This window comes from Anomaloglossus baeobatrachus, chromosome 2 (genome assembly GCF_048569485.1).
Source record: "Anomaloglossus baeobatrachus isolate aAnoBae1 chromosome 2, aAnoBae1.hap1, whole genome shotgun sequence".
Taxonomy (NCBI): domain Eukaryota; kingdom Metazoa; phylum Chordata; class Amphibia; order Anura; family Aromobatidae; genus Anomaloglossus; species Anomaloglossus baeobatrachus.
In genome coordinates this window covers 391,948,178-391,973,107 of record NC_134354.1, presented here as the reverse complement: position 1 = coordinate 391,973,107, position 24,930 = coordinate 391,948,178, and the positions used below count along the sequence as shown (strand labels likewise).

The following is a 24,930-nucleotide window of genomic DNA, read 5'->3' as shown; positions in this document are numbered from 1 at the left end:
ATCACATCCTGTCAGGAACCCGGAACTCAGCAGCGCCGCCGAGGATACCAGCGCCTCCTACCCCCAGAGCCAGGATCCTCCGGTAAGAGACCGGCATGTACAACCGCAGCCACACCGACCCACTGCGTGACACAGACCCGGCTCAGACCAGTGCAACCTACAACTGTAGATCAGTGTGTACAACCGCCGGAGACCCCTAAGGACCCAAGCAGGACACAGACCCGGTAGCATGTGCAAACCGGCGTATCCACTGCAGGGCTGCCCCACCGCAGGACACAGACCCGGTAACAAGCTAGGCCAGAGTATCTGCTACAGGAGCTTCTGCCCCAGCAGGACACAGACCCGGCGAGACAGACCGGCGTATCAATTGCCCTGGAACGTCCTAAGGACATTAGGGCAAGACACAGACCCGGGGGAGCCTAAGGGCTCCCAACAAAAAGAGAAAAAAGGGGGGCTGAGGTCCATGATCTGACCCAAGGCCCCCAAACAGTCCATGGTACCGGAGTTTTCGACTGCTGGGAATCTCACACCGGCAGGACACAGACCCGGTAAGTGACCGGCGTATACTACTGCAGGGGTTCTAAGACCCGCAGGACACAGACCCAGCACATAGTACCGGCGTATTCAACTGTCGGGCTTCTCACCAAGCAGGACACAGACCCAGTATAGGACCGGAGTATACCACCACGTATACCACCACAGGGGTTCTCACACCTGCAGGACACAGACCCGGTAACCGGAGAACAATTGCCACCGGACGAGCCTCTTAGGCTCAAAAAAGAAAGGGAAAAAAGAAGCTGAGGCCCCGGACTAGAAACCCAAGGACCCCAACCTAAAGCCGTCCTTCACTGTGGCAGCGTCACTGCACTTCTGGGTCTCCCATCCTGGGACAGGAAACCGAACTGATGCGGTAGAGAGGTGCCGCCCTTTTATTTTAGTGGGTTATCTGTCCAAATTGAGAGGCGTACCTATCTCTCTGGTGGCACGGTCGTGGCGACTGGAAAAAATGTATGAATCCGGGAAATATTTTTGAGTTGGAGGTGGCAGGAGGTGGAGAGGGCTTGGATGTGTGGCTTGAAGGATTGGATTAGAGCTCATTCTTTCTGTAAGGTAAAACATTTCCCTGACTTTTTTTTTTTTTTTTTTTTTTTTTTTTAAATACTGTTTTACCTCACGGAAAGCAGCATTTGTGATCCAATGCTGTTACATGTGAATACACTTTTGTTCCTCTTCTCCCCTCCACTCCCACGAGCTATGGTATGTTCAAGCCCATGTCCATGTACAGTCAGACATGGCCATTACACAGTACATAGCAGGGGCACATTTATAACATTACTAGCTGTAGTACCCGGGCGTTGTCCGGGATAGTAACTGTCTCTCTCCCAGTCTTTGTCTGTGTGTCGCTGTCTGTCTCTCTGTCTGTCTCTTTCCTTATCTGTCTGTGCCTATGTCTGACTGTTTCTATCTCTCTGTATTTGTATCTCCATCTCTGAATCTGTCTGTCTCTCTATCTCTGTGTCTGTCTCTTTGCCCAGGCCGTCTTTGCCCCTCCTTAGCAACTGTACAGTATATACTCTTTGGCGCTATTGCTCTCATTCTTTAAGTCTCCCTTGTTCACATCTGGCAGCTGTCAATTTGCCTCCAACACTTTTCGTTTCACTTTTCCCGGGGAGACACACACACACACACACACCTTTATATATTAGATCGATCTCAGCACAGGAATGTTTTGTTTTGGAGGGGGTTTAAACACATCAATTGTGAAATGTATTATTCCAAGATCTATTTACAAGCCATCTAATTAAACTTTTTTGTGATCAATGGAAATTAGTGAAAAAATCCATGTTTAGCTAAAATGTCAAATACTGTTCTAGAAAATAGAATACAGATGTAAACAGACTGTTTCTCAGACTATGCATACTACCAAAAATACATGATAACCATGGTATTCCAATGTAGAAAGACATTTTATTTATCAGATGCACACAGAAATGTAATACCATCAGGCATACACAACAAATAAGCGGTAAAGATTCAATTCAAGGTAAATGAATCCAAACAGATATCCACAGCGCAAGACTATCTCTTCCGTTGTTTTTTGAATTTATAGACAGCTGGAGAATTCACTGTTTCTTTCTTCACTTTCACCTTCTCTCTTTTATCCTATTAAAATAAATAAATAAAACAATTTTATAAAAGATCAAACACAATGAATGGTGCGGAGGATCAGACACGTGCAGTTAATAATTAGACAAGTGTTGGATGGAAGCAGAAATCAATTCCTCACCATAAGATCTTTGCGTGTCTGGATTTTCTGAGTGATAATAAACATTTTTCTTTCTCTTTCTATTCTTTGATTTAAAAGGTCGTACTGGTGACGCCTTTGTTTCGCCAGCGACTATAAAAAGAAAAAAAAAAATAAATTATAGTTGCACATCAGCAATTATTTTTTTTTGGCCTTATATACAGTTAATATCCAGCATTATTATAACCAATTTGTTTCAGCCCAGCTTAGGATCATCCATACATTTCCCTGCCTCCATCTTTATACTACAGGTAGTTGGGTCATGTGATCTTCCGTATCCCACCAGTCTAGTTGCTTCCTGTTTACACTTCTGTGTAAACAGGGAGTAGTCATCATCTCCTGTCAATGGTCCCCTGTATGTCCTCCCATGCATCGGAAGACAGGGAAACATTCACAAAGCAGTATAAAACAAACATTTTGCTGTCCATAACCAAAGTTTACCTTTCATTTTGTATTCAGAGATTGAAACAAAAGAAAGCTGCACCAAGATTGGTTGCTATGGGCAACAGATTTTTTTTTTTTTTAAAGGGCCTGTGTCTTCAAAAATAAAAAGAATTTCAACAACTGAAGAAATGTAAAGTACTTATGTTTTAAATTAAAAAAACAAAAAAAAAAAAATGAAGGATACAAAGAAGGGAATTTTGTTTACTTACCGTAAATTCCTTTTCTTCTAGCTCCTATTGGGAGACCCAGACAATTGGGTGTATAGCTACTGCCTCCGGAGGCCACACAAAGTATTACACTTTAAAAAGTGTAACCCCTCCCCTCTGCCTATACACCCTCCCGTGCAGCACGGGCCCATCAGTTTTGGTGCCAAAGCAGGAAGGAGGAACTTATAAATTGGTCTAAGGTAAATTCAATCCGAAGGATGTTCGGAGAACTGAAACCCTGAACCAAAAGAACCCTTCAACATGAACAACATGTGTACACAAAAGAACAACAGCCCGAAGGGAACAGGGGCGGGTGCTGGGTCTCCCAATAGGAGCTAGAAGAAAAGGAATTTACGGTAAGTAAACAAAATTCCCTTCTTCTTTGTCGCTCCATTGGGAGACCCAGACAATTGGGATGTCCAAAAGCAGTCCCTGGGTGGGTAAAAGAATACCTCGATAAAAAAGAGCCGAAAAGACGGCCCTCTCTTACAGGTGAGCAACCGCCTCCTGAAGGACTCGCCTACCTAGGCTGGCATCTGCCGCAGCATAGGCATGAACCTGATAGTGTTTCGTGAATGTGTGCAGACTCGACCAGGTAGTGCTGACACACCTGCTGAGTCGTAGCCTGGTGACGCAATGCCCAGGATGCACCTGCGGCTCTGGTAGAATGGGCTTTCAGCTCTAAAGGAATCGGAAGCCCAGAAGAACGGTAGGCTTCAAGGATCAGTTCCTTGATCCACCGAGCCAAGGTTGACTTGGAAGCCTGCGACCCCTTACGCTGTCCAGTGACAAGGACAAAGAGCGCATCAGAACGGCGCAAGGGCGCAGTGTGCGAAAAGAAGAGCCGGAGTGCTCTCCCGAGATCTAACAAGTACAATCCTTTTCACAATTGTGAACTGGATGAGAGCCAAAAGAAGGTAAGGAGATATCCTGATTGAGAAGAAAAGGGGGATACCACCTTAAGTAGGACTTCCGGGACCGGACACAGAACCACCTCATCCTGGCGAAACACCAGGAAGGAGGCTTTGCATGACAGCGCTGCTAGCTCAGACACTTTCCGAAGTGATGTGCCTGCCACTAGGAAGACCCCTTCTGCGAAAGGCGTGATAGATATAACTCTGAGAGCGCTAAGAGCCAGGACTCAATGGCCACCCAGTCAGGTTGAGGACCGCAGAATCCAGATGGAAAATGGCCCTTGAGACAGCAAGTCTGGTCGGTCCGGGAGTGCGCACGGTCGACCCACCGTGAGGTGCCACAGATCCAGGTATCACGACCTCCTCGGCTAGTCTGGAGCGACGAGGATGGCGCGGCGGCAGTCGGACCCGATCTTGAGGAACACCCTGGGCAGCAGCGCCAGAGGAGGAAATACATAAGGCAGTCGAAATTGCGACCAGTCCTGAACTGATGCGTCCGCCGCCAGCGCTCTGTGCTGGTGGTTGATGTACGCGACCTCCTTGGCGTCGTCCGACTGTATCCGGATCTGCCTGCCGTCCAGCCACCGCTGGGACGCCTTTAGGGCTAGCTACGCTGCCCTTATCTCCAGAACATTGATCTGAAGGGGGGACTCTGTCAGAGTCCAGGTTCCCTGAGTCCTGTGGTGGAGGAAGACCGCTGTCCACCCTGACAGACTCTCGTCCGTCGTGACCATAGCCCAGGATGGGAGCAGGAAAGATTTTTCTTCCGACAAAGAAGTGGGAAGAAGCCACCACTGAGGAGAGGTTTTGTCTGCCAGTGAAAGAGAGACGTTCCTGTCTAGGGACGTCGACCTCCGGACCCATTTGCGGAGAATGTGCCATTGGAGTGGACGCAGATGAAACTGCGCAAAGGGAACTGCCTCCATTGCTGACACCATCTTCCCTAGGAAGCGCGTGAGGCGCCTCAAGGGGTGAGACTGGGCCCGAAGGAGAAAGTGCACCCCTGTCTGCAGCGAACGCTGTTTGTCCAGCGGAAGCTGCACTATCTCTGAGAGAGAATGAAACTCCATCCCGAGGTAAGTCAGTGATTGGGTCGGTGTCAATTTTTACTTTGGGAAATTGATGATCCACCCGAACCTCTGGAGAGTCTCCAGAGCAATGTTCAGGCTGTGTTGACATGCCACCCGGGAGGGTGCCTTGACTTAGGAGATCGTCTAAGTAAGAGATCACCGAGTGTCCCTGAGAGTGTAGGCCCACCACCACTGATGCCATGACCTTGGTGAAGACCCGTGGGACTGTCGCCCGGCCGAAAGGCAGAGACACGAGCTGAAAGTGTTCGACCCGATGGCGAAACACAGGGAGCGTTGATGCTCTGGTGTAATCGGCACATGGAGATTAGCATCCCTGATGTCGATTGATGCTAGGAAGTCTCCCTGGGACATCGAAGCGATGACTGAGCGGAGAGATTCCATCCGAAACCGTCTGGTTCTCACGTGTCTGTTGAGCAGAATGAGGCCCAGAACGGACCTGATCCGTCCTTTTTTGGTACCCCGAACAAGTTGGAGTAAAGACCGCGACCACGTTCTTGAAGCGAAACGGGGATCACAACTCCCAATTGTATTTTTCGTTGCTGAGGTCTGTTTGGTTTGGACTGGGGTAAGGACGAGTCCTTTCCCTTGGATTGTTTAATCATTTCATCCAATTGCTCGCCAAACAAACGGTCGCCAGAAAATGGCAAACCGGTTAAGAACTTCTTGGAAGTAGAGTCTGCCTTCCATTCGCGAAGCCACATGGCCCTGCGGACTGCCACCGAATTGGCGGATGCTACCGCTGTACGGCTCGCAGAGTCCAGGACGGCGTTCATGGCGTAGGACGAAAAGCCGACGCCTGAGAAGTCAAAGACACAACCTGCGGGGCAGAGTTACATGCGCCCGCATTAGTCTCAGTTCAGACAAGCTGAGATAGCTTGGAGTGCCCACACGACTGCGACGGCCGGAGCAAAAGACGCGCCTATGGCTTCATAGATGGATTTCATCATGAGCTCTATTTGCCTGTCAGTGGCATCCTAGAGCGATGAACCATCTGCCACTAATACTACGGATCTAGCCGCCAGTCTGGAGACTGGAGGATCCACCTTGGGACACTGAGCCCAACCCTTAACTACGTCAGGGGAGAACGGGTAACGTGTGTCATTAAGGCGCTTAGTAAAGCGCTTGTCCGGAAATGCTCTGTGCTTCTGGACAGCATCTCTGAAGTTAGAGAGATCGAAAAACGCACTCCGTGTACGTTTGGGAAACCTAAACTGGTGTTTCTCCTACTGTGAAGCCGACTCCTCTATAGGTGGAGGTGGGGGAGTTTACTATGGCGTCCCCTTCAGGTGTATCCAGATTGAGAGCCACGTCAGGATCAGAGCCCTGAGCTGCGACCTCCGCTTCATCCTCCAGAGAGTCCTCATGCTGAGACCCCGAACCGTGTGATGAAGTCGGGGAAGGTTCCCAGCAAGCCCGCTTAGCCTGTCTGAGGCTGCGGTCCGTGTCGGAGTTCTCACCGTGGGATCTGGGTGCCACCCCAGGAGCCCTTTGCTGTACCGACCGAGAAGGGCCTGGGGGCGATGAACTCACAGTGCCCTGGCCCTGTGTTACCGGTCTGGACTGCAAAGCTTCTAGTATCTTAGCAGATCATCTGTCCATAGACTGAGCCATGGAATGTGAAAGCGACTCAGAGTTTCTCAGTCAAAATTGCAAACTCTGTCCCTTCCATCTGTGCAGTGGAAACCGGCGGTACCACCTGAGCCGAGGGTCCCACCAGTGCCGGAGGCTCCGGCTGAGTGAGTGCCACAGGGGCCGAGCATTGTCACAATGAGGGTAGGTGGAACCTGCAGGTAACATAGCCGCACAAGAGGTACAGGTTGCAAAATAAGCCTGTGCCTTGGCACCCTTGCTTTCTGCGGACGACATGTTGTCTCCTCTTAGAGTGATCAGTGAGGGTATATAGCCAAAAGCAAATAATGCTGCCGAATAGAGAAAATGTATACAATAGTATACAATAATATATGTACAGTTAGGTCCAGAAATATTTGGACAGTGACACAATTTTCGCGAGTTGGGCTCTGCATGCCACCACATTGGATTTGAAATGAAACCTCTACAACAGAATTCAAGTGCAGATTGTAACGTTTAATTTGAAGGTTTGAACAAAAATATCTGATAGAAATTGTAGGAATTGTACACATTTCTTTACAAACACTCCACATTTTAGGAGGTCAAAAGTAATTGGACAAATAAATCAAACCCAAAAAAAATATTTTTATTTTCAATATTTTGTTGCGAATCCTTTGGAGGCAATCTCTGCCTTAAGTCTGGAACCCATGAACATCACCAAACGTGTGCTTTCCTCCTTCTTAATGCTTTGCCAGGCCTTTACAGCCGCAGCCTTCAGGTCTTGCTTGTTTGTGGGTCTTTCCGTCTTAAGTCTGGATTTGAGCAAGTTAAATGCATGCTCAATTGGGTTAAGATCTGGTGATTGACTTGACCATTGCAGAATGTTTCACTTTTTTGCACTCATGAACTCCTGGGTAGCTTTGGCTGTATGCTTGGGGTCATTGTCCATCTGTACTATGAAGCGCCGTCCGATCAACTTTGCGGCATTTGGCTGAATCTGGGCTGAACGTATATCCCGGTACACTTCAGAATTCATCCGGCTACTCTTGTCTGCTGTTATGTCATCAATAAACACAAGTGACCCAGTGCCATTGAAAGCCATGCATGCCCATGCCATCACGTTGCCTCCACCATGTTTTACAGAGGATGTGGTGTGCCTTGGATCATGTGCCGTTCCCTTTCTTCTCCAAACTTTTTTCTTCCCATCATTCTGGTACAGGTTGATCTTTGTCTCATCTGTCCATAGAATACTTTTCCAGAACTGAGCTGGCTTCATGAGGTGTTTTTCAGCAAATTTAACTCTGGCCTGCCTATTTTTGGAATTGATGAATGGTTTGCATCTAGATGTGAACCCTTTGTATTTACTTTCATGGAGTCTTCTCTTTACTGTTGACTTAGAGACAGATACACCTACTTCACTGAGAGTGTTCTGGACTTCAGTTGATGTTGTGAACGGGTTCTTCTTCACCAAAGAAAGTATGCGGCGATCATCCACCACTGTTGTCATCCGTGGACGCCCAGGCCTTTTTGAGTTCCCAAGCTCACCAGTCAATTCCTTTTTTCTCAGAATGTACCCGACTGTTGATTTTGCTACTCCAAGCATGTCTGCTATCTCTATGATGGATTTTTTCTTTTTTTTCAGCCTCAGGATGTTCTGCTTCACCTCAATTGAGAGTTCCTTAGACCGCATGTTGTCTGGTCAAAGCAACAGCTTCCAAATGCAAAACCACACACCTGTAATCAACCCCAGACCTTTTAACTACTTCATTGATTACAGGTTAACGAGGGAGACGCCTTCAGAGTTAATTGCAGCCCTTAGAGTCCCTTGTCCAATTACTTTTGGTCCCTTGAAAAAGAGGAGGCTATGCATTACAGAGCTATGATTCCTAAACCCTTTCTCCGATTTGGATGTGAAAACTCTCATATTGCAGCTGGGAGTGTGCACTTTCAGCCCATATTATATATATAATTGTATTTCTGAACATGTTTTTGTAAACAGCTAAAATAACAAAACTTGTGTCACTGTCCAAATATTTCTGGACCTAACTGTATATATATATATATATATATATATACACACACACACACACACACACACACACTTCGGCACCCCAAGGGGGGCCAGCACCTGACAACTGGTGTGGCTTACCAACCGCCCAAAGCGGTGGTGTGTCCACCAGATTCCCTGCCTGGGACTCCCAGAGCTGCAGAGCTCATTCTGAAATCCTCCACCGGCAGAAGTGAATATAACAATGGCTGCCAGCGTTCTTGAGGGGAGGAGAGAGCCGTGGGAGTGCCTAATAAAGTGCGGGCATCTGGTGCCCCACAGTGCTCAGTGAGGGGGGAGGAGGATACCAAGTATGCTCCAGCCCTCACTGCCGACGTCCAGTCGGCCGTCCCGCCCCCACCCCTGACTGGCAGGCCCGGGGGCGGGAGTACATGGTACTAGGCCGCAAAAGCCGGGGACTAAAGTTAAAAGCGCGGCCGGCCAACAGGCGCGGTAGTCCCGGTCTCACAAACCACACAGCAGCCGCTGCGGCGTCTATAACACAGGCGCTGCATGCACCATCCCTAAGGGGACACAGAGTACCTTATGGATGCAGGGCTCTGTCCCTGATGAAATCCAGCCTCCTGTCCGTCAAATTCCCCCAGGGGCTGCGGAGGGACCCCGGTCCCAGTGAACGGCGACCGGTTAGGATCCCACTTCTCCCAGAGCTGCAGAGCTCGTTCTGAAATCCCCCACCGGCAGCAATGATTATAACAATGGCTGCCAGCGTTCTGAGAGGAGGATGGAGCCGTGGGCGTGCCTAATAAAGTGCGGGAACTGGTGCCCCACAGTGCTCAGTGAGGTGGGAGAAGGATACCAAAGTATGCTCCAGCCCTCACTGCCGACGTCAGTCGGCCGTCCCGCCCTTACCCCTGACTGGCAGGCCCGGGAGTACATGGTACTAGGCCGCAAAAGCCGGGGACTAAAGTTAAAAGCGCGGCCGGCCAACAGGCGCGGTCGGCGCGGTAGTCCCGGTCTCACAAACCACACAGCAGCCGCTGCGGCATCTGTAACACAGGCGCTGCATGCACCGTCCCTAAGGGGACACAGAGTACCTTATGGATGCAGGGTCCTGTCCCTGATGATATCCAGTCTCCTGTCCGTCAGATTCCCCCAGGGGCTGCGGATGGAGCCCGGTCCCAGTGAATGGATGACCGGTCAGGATCCCACTTCTCCCAGAGCCTCTAAGGGATGGGGACGGAAAACGGCATGTGGGCTCCAGCCTCTGTACCCGCAATGGGTACCTCAACCTTAACAGCACCGCCGACTTAGTGGGGTGAGAAGGGAGCATGCCGGGGGCCCTGTGGGGGGCCCTCTTTTCTTCCATCCGATACAATCAGCAGCTGCTGCTGACTAAAATGTGGAGCTTGTGTGCATGTGTGCCTCCTTCAACACAAAGCAAAAAACTGGTGGGCCCGTGATGCACGGGAGGGTGTATAGGCAGAGGGGAGGGGTTACACTTTTTAAAGTGTAATACTTTGTGTGGCCTCCGGAGGCAGAAGCTATACACCCAATTGTCTGGGTCTCCCAATGGAGCGACAAAGAAATTTGAAATATTAATAAAACGTTTACATATTTTCCACATTTAAACACCAGGGGGAGCAGCTGCTTGAAATTTGCCATGAAAGTATAGTACTAGCTCCTATTAAGACTGCAGTAATAGTATGTCTGCTGTCACTCCTCCACTCCCTTTCTGGGTACTTGCAAATGGAGACGGGAGGATGAAGTCTAGGATCACAGTGCAGACACATCGTGTTGGAGACTGCAAAAGGATTCTGACCCGTGGACAATGTTATTGAGGACGCATGGTAGAACCAGTTCTGTTAGTTGGTGCTGCTCAACATTCCACAAGCTGGAATTAAAACACACGGACTGTACCACGCACTGGGCTTAGACGCGAAGTGTACCACACATGATGGAAATAGATACTTGGCTCTATGGGCTGTATCACACATTATGGGGTTAAATAAACGGCTCTGCTATGTCAGCATAAAGTCTGTAATGCAGTGACATCTGAATGAAGCATTACACTGACATAGCAGAGCTGAGCCTGTTCAGAGCACAGCAGCATGATGATCACACTGCAGTGCTCTGTAAACTGTATTGAGTACAGTTCAGCAGCATGACACTGTATTATTAATCCCATGCTACCGAGCTATTCACACCAATGGAAGAAGTCTCAGCCGCAGTAGTGTGCTCACCGTAGGCCTTCACCGGTACTTCTTCTAGAGTTAAGAACAGCTTGACAGCCTGACAGCAGTACATGCTCACCAATTACCAAATGCAAACATCCTGCAGTCACCACTCGCCGCTGAATTCAGTGAGTGATACCATGGGAAAATTACATCTCACAACACAGCCGTGGACAACAACAAAATGGTATCTGGTTCCCTTCTCAACAGTGAACTGGAGAGCAAAGGGGGCATGCTCAGTTCACAGCGGAGGCAGCCACAGCATAGGAAATGCAGTTGGACTCCGACCATAGTCTATGCCCAGGGGCTGCCTTATTTGCAGTAACACACCAGCAAATAAAAAAAAAAAAAAAAAAGATAATTATTAATACAAAAATAAAAATCAAGACACATTCCTTTTAAATGTGCTTATTTCTGCTTTATATAAGAAAGCAGTGATAAAATAGGAGAGCATAAAGATGAATCACGTAGACACCAAGACGGCGCCATTTACAGGAAAACACCAAGACGGCGGCGCCTAAGGGAGGCACCAAGACGGTGCTGTGTACATCAACGTATAGCAGGTCTATGGGACTGGTCTATCGTAGCACCCACAAGGCAGGAGCAAAGGCAATGCAATTCCACATTCCCTGAAAAGTCAGCGGCATCAAAGGAAATGTAGTCTGCATTACACAAACCTGGAATCAAGATGTAAAAAAATGGTGCAAACATGTATGAATAAGGCATACACAAGTCATAGTTAGTACCCATCTGTGCAGACACAATCTGTTCAATACACGTAACAACAAAACATCAAGTGATACAGCTTTACAAAAAGAAGAAAAGACAGTCTATGCAAAGATGTCTTACTTTTAACACTTTTGCATTTGTTGGCCCTTTTATCGTCTGCTTGTGTAAAGTTTCTAAAGTAGGTCTATTATACACTCTGTCCAGCAACTCTGGAGCGGTGTTCAATCGTTCTGCCAGGTCAAAGTTGCGCACTAGAGGAAAAAATAAAAAGAAATGAACGTCAATATCACTCAAAATTCTCAAAACTTAAAATGTATCTTAAAAAAATTAATAACTGCGTTGAAAAAAAAATTATTAAAATTTAAACAACCTGTCAGGTCCAATATGCACCCAGAACCACGAGCAGTTCTGGGTGTTTATTGCAAATCCCTGCCTAACCGTCCCTGTATACACTAGCATAGATAAAGAGATCTTTAGAAAAAGGATTTCTAAAGATCTTTTATCGTATGCTAATGAGCGAGGGGACTAGTCGCAAGGGCGATAGTTCCTGTGCTCATTCTGCCCTTTTAGCATGTTAGCACACCCACAGGGGGATGCTAACATACTATTCAATGCCCACTGCACAGCATCATCAGCGGTGACTCACGTACCTGAGGCCGTTGTCACCGCATCAGACACCAGGCACTGCACATGATCTGAAGTCACCACACTTCCGGTCATGCACACTAGACCTCTCTGAAGCAGAGACGTGTATACCCGGCTTCATAGTGTGCATGACTGGAAGTGCCAAGCATTCTTATCATGCGCACTGACCCTAAGCCTGTCGTGACAACCAACAGGTACATGCATCACCGCTGAGGACACTAGGCAATGCTAACATGCTAAGAGCGGAAGGAAAAAAGAAACTAACGCCCTAACAACAGGTCCCTGTGCTCATTAGCATATCATAAACGATCTTTAGAAATACTTTTTCTAAAGATCTCTTTATGTATGCTAGTGTATACAGGGATGGTTAGGCAGGGATTAGTAATATACACCCAGAACTGCTCGTGGTAATAGGTGCATATTGAACCGGACAGCTTCCCTTTAATGGTGTAAAAGCAGGCAAACAGCTATGTAGGTAGAGGTACCGTGTTTTTCCAAAAATAAGACAGTCTTATTTTTTTTTGCCCCCCAAAAAACCGCTAGGGCTTATTTTTGGAGGAGGTCTTATTCTTGGAGAAACACGGTTGGGGGTAAGTTTACCCCCCAAAAAAGCAGACCCCCGCACTTCCCAGGAGACTCATACTCACCAGACCAGGACGTCTGCGTGGTTCCCAGGTCCTTCTGTGATCTCCGGTCGGTGCTGCACGCCGTCCTACCCTGCTGCTAGCTGACACACAGCAGATCTCACACACACACACACACACACACACACACACACACAGCAGATCGCAGGCACACACAGCCGATCACAGATACACACAGCCGATCACAGATACACACAGCCGATCACAGATACACACAGCCGATCACAGATACACATACAGCAGATCGCAGATATACACAGCAGATCACAAACAGCAGATCTCAGGCATGCACAGCCATCACAGATACACACATCCGATCACAGATACACACATCCGATCACAGATACACACAGCCATCACAGATACACACAGCCATCACAGATACACACAGCAGATCGCAGATACACACAGCACATCACACACATCCGATCGCAGACACACACATCCGATCGCAGACACACACATCCGATCGCAGACACACACATCCGATCACAGACACACACATCCGATCACAGACACACACATCCGATCACAGACACACACATCCGATCACAGACACACACATCCGATCACAGACACACACATCCGATCACAGACACACACATCCGATCACAGACACACACATCCGATCACAGACACACACATCCGATCACAGACACACACATCCGATCACAGACACACACATCCGATCACAGACACACACATCCGATCACAGACACACACATCCGATCACAGACACACACATCCGATCACAGACACACACATCCGATCACAGACACACACATCCGATCACAGACACACACATCCGATCACAGACACACACATCCGATCACAGACACACACATCCGATCACAGACACACACATCCGATCACAGACACACACATCCGATCACAGATACACACAGCCATCACAGATACACACAGCCATCACAGATACACACAGCCATCACAGATACACACAGCCATCACAGATACACACAGCCATCACAGATACACACAGCCGATCACAGATACACACATCCGATCGCAGAAAAACAGCCGATCGCAGACACACACACACACACACCCCACATCACATCCCATCCAGCACTTACGGCAGCAGAGAATGAAGCAAGTCACGTGTCCGGCCGCAGGTCCTGTTCGTCGCGCTGCACCGCACTGCCTCTCAGGATTCTCCCGGCGAGAAGAGATCGGTGTCACCGGATGAGGTGAGTGTGTATGCGATCCGATGTGTGTGCGATCCGATGTTTGTGTGTGTGTGTGTGTGTGATTTGTTGTTTGCGTGTGAGCCGATGTTTGTGTGTGAGATCTGTGTGCAATCCGATGTTTGTGTGTGAGATCTGATTGTGTGTGTGTGTGTAAGTGTGTGTGTGTGTGTGTGTGTGTGTGTGAGAGAGCTGCTGTGTGCGGGTGTGTGATCACTGCAGGTCCTGCCGCTCAGCATCGGGTGAGTGTAATCGCCGGGTGCCGCTGTGTATAATGAAGTGTCCTGCAGTATCGGTATCTTTTTTAGCTGCACGGACACTTCATTATTGATCCAGGACTAGGGCTTATTTTCGGGGGAGGGCTTATATTTAAGCCTTTCTCCGAAAATGCTGAAAATCCCTACTAGGGCTTATTTTTGGGGAGGTCTTATTTTTGGAAAAACACGGTAGCATGCAGGTGACCCGATGATATATCAGTGCTCTATGCACATAACTCCTGTTATTGGTAGCAACTTGATGTCTCAAATAACATACTGTTATGATTGATGCAACGAGTCTGTCAGTGATGTCACTACTGCATAATTTTATTATATATATATTATATATAAACCTCTGTTCACAGCAGGTCATGCATAATTGAGTGGCAATGTGTTCCTTCTACCTAATTGTTGTATTGGTCCTTCTTTTATATATGGTTTCAATCCAACCTTGTGCGTGTATGCACTGAGAGCACTGTTTGTCTGCCTATCTTCAGGTCTGCATGTTTATCCAGCCATACAGGCAGTGACCTTCCCATCATGGCGCCTAACATCTATCATTGAGATGCGGTCTTGGGGGTACTTTACACGCTGTGACATCGCGGGCGATATATCGTCGGGGTCACGTCGTTAGTGACGCACATCCAGCGCCGCTAGCGACATCGCAACGTGTAAATCCTACCTGCGACGATGAACAAGCGCAAAAGTGACCAAAAAAAAACGCTGATCTGTGTCACGTCGTTCATTTCCATAATGTCGCTCCTGCTGCTGATACAATGTTGTTTGTCGTTCCTGCAGCACCACACATCGCTGTGTGTGAATCCGCAGGAACGACAGACATCTCCTTACCTGCGTCCAGCAGCAATGCGGAAGGAAGAAGGTGGGCGGGATGTTATGTCTCGCTCATCTTCGCCCTTCCACTTCTATTGGCAGGCCGCTTAGTGACGTCGAACGCGTCTCCCCCTTGAAGGAGGGATTGTTCGACGGTCACAGTTATGTCGCCGACCAGGTATGTGCGTGTGAAGCAGTCGTAGCGATAATGTTCGCTACGGCAGCAAGCACAAGATATCGCATGTACGACGGGGGCGGGTGCTATCGCGCTCGACATCGCTAGCGATGTCGCAGCGTGTAAAGTACCCCTTAATTGTCCTTCACAAGATGGCGCGGTACAATAGTGATGCCGCTGTCCGCATGCGTGGCTTGCCGGCGGCCGGGTGCCGCTGACGCCTACTCTTAGTGATGGCCAGAGCAGGACATCTGTAGGGGGTTGTCCCCTTCTCAGTGCGGCTTGCTGGAGTGCTGACAAATTTCAGCCACTGCTTTGGCCAACCGTGCATGCGCCACACCTGACAGCATCATTATTGGGAAACAGTCCTTTATAAACCCCAGGGAATACACATTTAATACGATAAGAATACTGGTTAGGGTGTATTCAGACACCATAAAAAAAAAAAAAAAATCTGATTGATATCAGACCGAAATATGCTCGGACTGGCCATGTATCCTCCCAACCTGAGTGTGACAGCTACATAGAAATATCACACTAGGGTTGGGAGAGTCATGGCCAGTCCAGGTATTTCGGTCTGATCTTGGCCCTATTTGTGGTCGTCTAAATCCACATTTATTCACAAACTAGTACTGGCTTTCTACTATGCAATGGTTGATGAAACAGCAAGACTCGCCTTCTTTCTTGGAATCACAGAAGAATGTGTGTGTATTCTTAGGCTTTTCCTCAGTATCCAGCAGGTGGAGTTCAGATTTAAGGCGTTCAATTTTCTGTAAAGATTAAACATCAGGCTTAGAGCACGAGGTGTATTTACATCACAACAAATATAGTGTCCATCAACATGTAGTCGTGATTTTAGCTTTTACAGAATGAGCTACATCTATATAAAAGGAAAAAGTTACACAAACTAGCAATGTCATTGCTGCTGCCAAAGTGCCATTAGGAACAAGTCCTGCGTGAGATAGGGAGGTTACCCCCGAAATGTCACATGGATGTGCGGGGTCTTGTTCTTCCCTGCAGTGTTTCATCATGTAGCAGTTTCTCTCCTGTGGGTGTACACCAATGGCCTTTGAAGAATATATTTGTCGGCTCCTTCAATTCCTGTGCCTTCTGTACCATATTGGTGTAATATACTAGAATAAGTCACATGTACACTAAGGTGAGAATGGCCACATGCCGGAGCATTCATTGTGCTGGGCAATCTCCGCCACTTAGGACTTCCATATAATGCAGTGGAGGGAGCCATCATGCAGGAAACAGCTATAAAACGCGTCATTACACAAGCAGCGATCATAGGTGCTGGCAACGACTATAACACGCACTTTTCACTGCTCCCCATAATCACACCCACTTCTCTGCACTGCAGTCAGTCATAGTAAATAACTGTGAAGATTGCTACTATCATTGATACAGGTGGGCAGGATTATGGGCATAGGCAGCAGTTTCATATTGGATTAACATCCGCTTGGCCGGCAGCTGACATCGGCATGCGACAGTGGGCACCTGGCAATAATGTCATGTGCCGCCTGCTACTTACACACCAAAGTCAGTTGCCAGCATCAGAAGAGGACACTGCGCACCTGGGAATCGGAGGGAAGGCAAGTATACATTTTTTTTATAACACAAAAAAAAGCGTAATATATACAAAGATAGGCCCGGGCTGGGAGGTCACACGCACCGGGCTGGGAGGTCACACGCACCGGGCTGGGAGGTCACACGCACCGGGCTGGGAGGTCACACGCACCGGGCTGGGAGGTCACACGCACCGGGCTGGGAGGTCACACGCACCGGGCTGGGAGGTCACACGCACCGGGCTGGGAGGTCACACGCACCGGGCTGGGAGGTCACACGCACCGGGCTGGGAGGTCACACGCACCGGGCTGGGAGGTCACACGCACCGGGCTGGGAGGCACACGCACCAGGCTGGGAGGCACACGCACCAGGCTGGGAGGCACACGCACCAGGCTGGGAGGCACACGCACCAGGCTGGGAGGCACACGCACCAGGCTGGGAGGCACACGCACCAGGAATGAGTCTGGGATAGGGGACATTAATACAGAGTTAAGAGACATTACCCCATAACAGTGTCAGCAGCAGTTCCCCCTATAACCATGTTTTATGACCACATTTTTAGGGTCAAAATTGTTTTTCCTATTTTATTCCTCTAAAACCTAGGTAGGTCAGTTTATAATTAAAGTATATAACAATGGCTAGTCCAATGAAGGTTACAAACATTAGGTTACAAACATTCTCAGCAAAAAGATCTTAGGACTAAGCAGGCCTGCTGAATTGTCTGTGCCAGGATCATTCATACCCATGTATGTAAAGGTTTCTGGAGGTTCTCTGAATTGAAGCTATGCAAGATCATGGGGAAATACATGTCCCTGACACGTAGTGATGGGGATAGGTGGGTCAGTCTGCATTGTACCAGACCGGTTCTCACTTCTAGAAGAATCCACTGCTACAGCCCTGGTGCCCGACCTGCTGTTACCCCTCTCCACTACTTACAGAGTACAGCAGATATGACCTGACTGCTGCGCTTTGCATACTGTAAGCAGCGGTGACAGAGGAAAATTACAGCCCAGCACATAGCAATGGGCTATAATAAAATGGCGCCTGACCCTCTCTATAGCTGTGAGCTGGGCATTCGGGGAAACACAAAGCTCACAGCATAGAAGAGTGGGTAGAGTCTGACCCTACTCTCCAATGGTATGTGTGTCCGCTCGATGTGCTATGACTTGGCGTACTGTGACACTGCACATAAGAAAATGCAAGTGTTCCCCTACGGCTGATGACATGAAATAAGAGGGGGGGGGGGGGGGGAACTACCACAACTATTACATTAATTTTATAGTGTTTTGGATATACAACCCCTTTAACTCATTCTGAAGCCAGCAATGTGCAAGAAAATAAAGAGCCTGGAAAAGCAAAACAGTACAAAAATGTAATAAACGTTTTTGACAAAAATACGCACATTTGAGTAAAAAACACATTGTCCCCATAAGCCGAAGAAATTTTAATCTAATACCTATTACCCCAATCTAAACTAATATCTAATACAGCTGGATTAAATTCCCTACCCTTCCCTGACTACACTAATTATTGATCCCTCCCCCCCCTCCTTTTCCTGTCAACTGATGGGATACTCAAAAGGAAGCATCATCAGGGGGCAGAGGCTGTAGTCATTAACACAGCAGCTCCCCCTTCCTGAAACGAAGCGTCATCAGTAACTCTGGTTTCGGCGGCTGGCCTTGTCCCAGCAGGCTGTCATTGTGCGATTTGCACTGTGACCGGGTGCTCTGTGCTGCCTGCTCAGATCAGTAGAGCAACTATCAGTGTGCGGTGTTAGAGTAGTCAGCTGCGTGCAGAGTCCAGCAGCATTCCAACTAGGGATGTTACTGCGAGGGTGGCGCTGGTCTTTGAACGCTGCCGGATACTCTGACGGCGCACTCACAGTGCGCTCTGCTCTGTTGCTGGCTCTACTGATCTGAGCCGGCAACATAGACCACGTAGGCATTGTGCAAATTGCACAATGACAGCATGATGGAACCTGGTCAGCTGCTAAAACAAGTCACTGATGATGCTTTGTTTCAGTGAGGGGGCAGATCTGTGGCTGAAGCCTCTGCCCCTGATGGCACTTCGTTTGAGTATCCCAACTTGATTGGGATTCTCAAATGAAGCATCATCACACAGGAAGTGGGGGGGGGGATCAAAAGTAGTTAGCGTAGTGAGGGAACAATAGGGAATTTTTAATTCAGCGTATTGGAAATTAGTTTAGATTGGGGCAATAAATAGACGAGGATTTAGATTGAAATGTCTTCAGTCTTCGGACAAACCCCTTTGATACATGTTAGTATATTGTAAGCACCAGCCTATATCAGTTACAAGATGCAGCTCACCTTAGCCTCTGCTACTCTCTTCATCTCCACATATTTGATGTCCTGTGTCCTCATTATCTTAAGCTGCTCATCTGTGACTTCTTCAGACTTCTGCTTCATCAAGTGGACTCCATCCTTCAGAAACAGAGCAGAAAATAAGCACATATATTTATGGAAAAGGATGTCAGGCAATGAAAAGCAATAATTAAAGGGGTTGTCCTGTCTAAAGCCACAAGTCTGCAGTCACTATGTGTCACTATGTGACTGCGGACTTGTGAATCCTCACATTACACACAATGTGCGCTGTGAGGATTCACCAGTGTCAGAGCCGGGAACAGCGGTCATTTGGTTGCTAGTATGCAATACGCATACTACTGGCCAGGATCCGACTAAATGGCCATGGCCTTGCTCAATACACTTGTATTGAGTGAGGTTGCGCACCTCTAGTCAGAATATAGCTGGGAATATGCATATCGCATACTCGTAGCCCCCTGACCCGTACCTGCAATGACCCTGGCAAATCCTCACAGTGCAACTGCAGACTTATGGGTTTAGACAAGACAACCCCTTTCAGAGCATTAGTACTCTTTCTCAATTATGAGTTATTAGCACATCAAAGATCTGCTGTTAAAAGCACTCAATAGTGGATGCCAATCACACACCGCAGTGGTCCTTGCTGCTGGTGTAATGGCGAAGTAAAGTCCCTCTTCCAGTGTAAATGAAAAAAAACAGAGCAGTCTGCACAGTGAGTATAGCTTAGATATTTGCGAATACACCAAGCCATTTAATTTGTATAGAAGAACAAGCGCCTATAAATCCATACTACTAAGTGCATAGGTTTAAAACATCCTGAAAGCTAGCCCTTTTATAGTCAGGACGCTTTCACTGCTCAGAGTGTATTAAATCTACAACAAAACGCTGATCACTAGAATATGCAGCCCTAATAATTGTGGGGTCTGGCACTACTTGGGGCATTTTGGCTAAATATCCTGACAAATCAAATTCAGCTTTAGCAGATGATTCTAACTAGAGGTACAGGAGCAATAACCAGAGGCTGGCAATTACCTGGAATTTAGTTGAGATCATTTTAAAGTAGAATTCATCGGGATTCTTTTCAAGGGCCTTCTTCCGCAAGGCATCGAGCGTCCTTCTTTTCTTCTGATAGTCACTGGAATTAAAAAATAAATCTATCAAATCACAAGATCAAAGTGAACTTTACAACATTCACCCTAATAAGGGGTATATAGTATGTATGGCGAGTAGGGGATCGTAGCTGTAAAGTTCGGGGTTCGTTGTTCGAATACTGTTTGTATGTAAATAAAGTTTGTTGAAAGGCTGCAGCGCAGCCAGTCAACAAGCCTTAATGCATGCGGAAGATAACTGTACGAACAATAAAGATTTAAAAAAAAAAAAAAAAAGTGGCATGGGCTCCTGCCTATTTTTTATAACCAGCGCAGGTAAAACACAACTGCAGACTGCAACCCTCAGCTGCACAGCTCTGATCAGCAGAAATGCTGTGTTCTTGTTACAGCTGCTGCTCTGCCGGCTGTAAGTTTCAGACGTCCATGTCTCAGGTACGTGTGACATCCGTTTTTTTATGCGGATGCCACACGTACCCATGTTATTCTATAGGCTAACTCACACACGTGTTTTCACACGCACCGTGTGACCCCACACAAACACATGTCCATTTTTTCTCCGGCAGCACTGATGTCACACGGCCTGTACACTGATGAGATCCGTGTGACATCAGTGTGACACAATGGAGAAAACACATGCCTTTGAAATAAAATGAATTTCTATACTTACCTGTCCCCAATGCTTCAGTCTCTGGCGCTGCTGTCACTTGATTTTGACTCCCGTTGATTAAGCTCATTGCATATGCACTGTACATTGGACTGGAAGCAGCAGCAGCGCCTGGGACTGCATCACAGGGGACAGGTGAGTATTCAACAGTGTGTGTTCGGGAGCGGCGGTGACATCACGGGTTCATTGGAGTTTACAATGAACTCTGATGACCTATTGATAACACCCCCGTGACATCTGCGCTACCACTGGTGTCGCGATAGTGACTTCACATGTTCATCAGAGTTCATAGTGAACTCTATTGAACCTGTGACATCACTGCCGTGACCGCACACACTGCTGAGGGTGACCCTGTGGTGACCTGGGCTAACATTATGAGGTCCAGGTCACCACAGGGAAGCACACACAGAAGTGTGTGTGTGTGTGTGTGTGTGTGTGTGTGTGTGTGTGTGTGTGTGTGTGTGTGTGTGTGTGTGTGTGTGTGTCTACAGGGGCTGCTCGTACAATAAATGGGGAATGTTCTGTTCTCCATTGAATGTGCCAGCAGTATGGGATCAATGTGAGCCCCCCTAATTGGATTACAGCAAACCAGGATTAGGGCTTTGACAGAGAAATAAATTGGATAAGAGGGTGTCTCTTGTCTTTATTTATTGAATAATTTTCTCTTTTTATGTCTTTTCAGGTTCGCTTTTGGGGAACGTCATGGGGCCTCACCATAGATTACAGTGGACCTCTATTTTTTATTATTTTTGTTAAAAAACAAATTTGTGAACGAGGGCTGGAGTCGGGAGGTTTTTCTTCAAATAAACTTTTATTCTACTTTCAACTGCTTGATTAGTAATGGGAGTGTCTACTAGATGCCACCCATTACCAATATCAGGGCTTGATGCCAGCTGGAGCTTGCATCAACCCCACAAATATTACCCCATTTGCCACCGCACCAGGGCAACGGGAAGAGCCGGGTCCAGCAGCAGAATTAGCGTATCTAATACATGCACCATTTCTGGGGCGGCTGCGGGCTGCTCTTCTTAGGCTAGAAAGAGCCAAATAACCACGGGTCTTCCCACCCTAATAATATCAGCCCCCAGTTGTCTGCTGCACCTCGATTGTTTTTTTTTTTAAAGAAATGGAGGGGACCCACGTTTGTTTTTTTTTTAAATAAAATGTAAAAAATAAGCGCGGGATCCTCTCTATTTTTAATAACCAGCCAATCAAAAAAGTCTGTGGAGCCTCTGTTAGGAGTCTCAACCCAGAAACCAATCAGATATCCCTCCGGGAAGGACCCAGCCAAGGAGTGGCCTTGGTATTTCCCTTGTCATATCTTTAATCTTGTCAAAAAGGCCGGGCCCTTCCCGGAGGGATATCTGGCTGGTTTCTGTGTTGAGACTCCTAACAGAGGCTCCACGGACTTTTTAGATTTGCATATTTCCCAGGGGGCAATATACCTAGGATTACACTGTCTTGAGCGCCCTCGCTGGCTGCAGGCAGTATTTTCTCTGGCTGGTCACCCCGAGATCAGTGATTGTTTTGTCTAATAACCAGCCAAGGAACAGGACACAGCTGAGGGTTGCGGCTGCTGCTGTTCCTGTGCCGGATATGAAAATTGGAGGGGGGGGGGGGGGGGGGGGACCTTACCTTATTTTTATGTTATTTAAAAAATAAAAATGTTGCAAGCTGTTCTGTCTATTTTATATGTTCTTTCTTATTTTCTTTCTTTATACATCTTTATTTTGTCTGTTCTACCCATCCATCATTTTTCAGGCTTTGCCCATCTTTTACAAAAAAAACATTTAAATATCATGTATTTTTTACCGGTACCAGTCACACGGATGCAAACATGGACGTCACACGTATGACACCTAGATGTCCCACGGATGACCATACCGGTGCGTGCAGCTTAGACATGTTTAAACATGGACGTCTGAAAGAGGCCTAACAGGAACTACGTTATGATAGCGACTGGAGTCATCACATGACCCTGTGCAACCATGGCAACCATGAGCTCCCCGTGATCATGCCACGGGGTCTCCGATGGCGACGGGGAAAGGTGATTTCCCTGCTGCGGCGATTTAAATCGCTTTGTTACATTTTAAAAAAGTGTTATTTTAAGGGGTTAACAGGTAGGGGTGGATCACGGATCCACCTGCGCCTGTTAGCCGCACATGTCAGATGTTCAAATCAGCAGACATGTGCAGAGATCACCGCAGCAGCAGAGGTGATCACTCCTTCATGATTTAGGACACACCGTTTCGTCCGTGGTCGTGAAGGGGTTAATGACCAGTGGAGAAAAGAGTCTGACTACTCTGTTATCTTCCTGGAAACACAGTATGTGTAACTGTCCCACATTTTGCTGTCTTTTGCAGCTCCCTAGCCCTTAGTACGACTATTTTACAGCACACAAGTTCAGGTCCCCATAGACTTCTATGGGGGATGGATATGGGGTCAAGTTCAGGTCTAGAACCGAACTGTCAACTAAAGTCTGTCAGAACCCAAACACCCAGGTGTCCACCCATCACTATAGGCGAGAGAACGGCTATAAAACGTTTCAGCTGATCATCCCCATAACATGGCAGAAGTCACACATTCAGAGGGGTTTCCAACTCCTGCAGGTCACTTAGAACTCTGTTTTTCACACATACTCATACAGGAGTCGGCAAAAGGTTCATCTGGGATCAGTTCTCTCCGTGGATGCACATGAATTGGCCAATTTATACGCTAAGCGCCTTCATTTTACTCTATACAGCAAGAATGCAGCCAAAGTTTCATCACACAGTGTATATTCAGACTATACTCACTCAGCGCGGAGCTTGTAGTCCTTCTTCTTCTCCAGAAGCCCTAGGTTTTTACGGAAGCCCAGCTGGACAAAAAAGAAAGATATCATTATCATAGTTTGCGTTACCACGTGCAATGTAGCGAGGGTTGTCCTGGTCGGTCTGTGATCGCTTCCTCACCTGTGACCTCTCATGATGGTTCTTTTGCCGGGACTTCAGCGCTTTCCTAAAAGCTGCAGACATCTTGACTACCGGAGTTCACGGCGATCCTGCGGTCCACACATAAAACACGTTAGTCTGCACTTCCGGCGCGCCTGGTGACGTCTATTCTCTGCGCCTGGTTGCGTGCGTTCCATAGCGTCTTGCTATGTACTATGACACTCATGGTGATCTTCCAGTAGATGGCGCTATTACTACTTACATAGGTACCAATTCCCTATTTGTTTGTATTGGTATTGCTACGGTGTGGAGGTCAGCTGATGGGAATGGCAAATAGCTTTTCTCACCTTCCCTGCTGATGAAGAGGATAAGTCTAGTCAAAGACAGTGCCATCTTAGAAAAATAGCCTTCACAGAGACATTATAATAGGCACACACCCATATAACTATAGACAGGGTGTCCATGTAAAAACAGTGCCAGCAGTGGCGTAACTAGAGTTTGATGACCCCGGTGCAAAGTTCAGACCTGGGCCCACCCTCAACGTACACCGACACTTGGGGTACATGACAATGACACTGACACTCGGGGGGGAGGGGGACGGGATAATGACGCTGACACTTGGCTCTTACCCTCAGCACCCAGATTTCCCATGATCTGAAATCCCACTATAACACCCAGCTTTCCTATGTTCTGATATGCATCTTGTCCTCGGCACCCAGCTTCCCCATGCTCTGCTATACATCTTTCCCTCAGCACCCAGCGTTCCCATGCTCTGCTATACATCTCTCAGCACCCAGCTTTCCCATGCTCTGCTATACATCATTCCCTCGGCACCCAGCTTTCCCATATCAGAGCATGGGAAAGCTGGATGCTGAGAGATGTATAGCAGAGCATGGGAAAGCTGGGTGCTGAGAGATGTATAGCAGAGCATGGGAAAGCTGGGTGCTGAGAGATGTATAGCAGAGCATGGGAAAGCTGGGTGCTGAGAGATGTATAGCAGAGCATGGGAAAGCTGGGTGCTGAGGGAAAAAGCCCTTTTCCCTCAGCACAAAACGTTCCCAT

At 47.7% G+C, this 24,930-nt stretch overlaps 1 protein-coding gene across 1 annotated transcript; it reads right to left on the bottom strand.

Annotated features, from left to right (window-relative positions):
- Nucleotides 1-1,948: 1,948 nt before the first annotated feature.
- On the bottom strand, nt 1,949-24,020 carry UTP11 (UTP11 small subunit processome component). The gene is made up of 8 exons (XM_075336067.1): nt 23,890-24,020; nt 23,734-23,795; nt 20,198-20,300; nt 19,154-19,267; nt 15,931-16,024; nt 11,618-11,748; nt 2,288-2,398; nt 1,949-2,163 (listed from the first exon to the last, which is right to left on the bottom strand). The coding sequence occupies exons 1-8, from the start codon at nt 23,950-23,952 to the stop codon at nt 2,080-2,082; spliced, it is 762 nt and encodes a 253-aa protein (XP_075192182.1). The 5' UTR covers nt 23,953-24,020; the 3' UTR covers nt 1,949-2,079.
- Between the last annotated feature and the right edge of the window lie 910 nt (nt 24,021-24,930).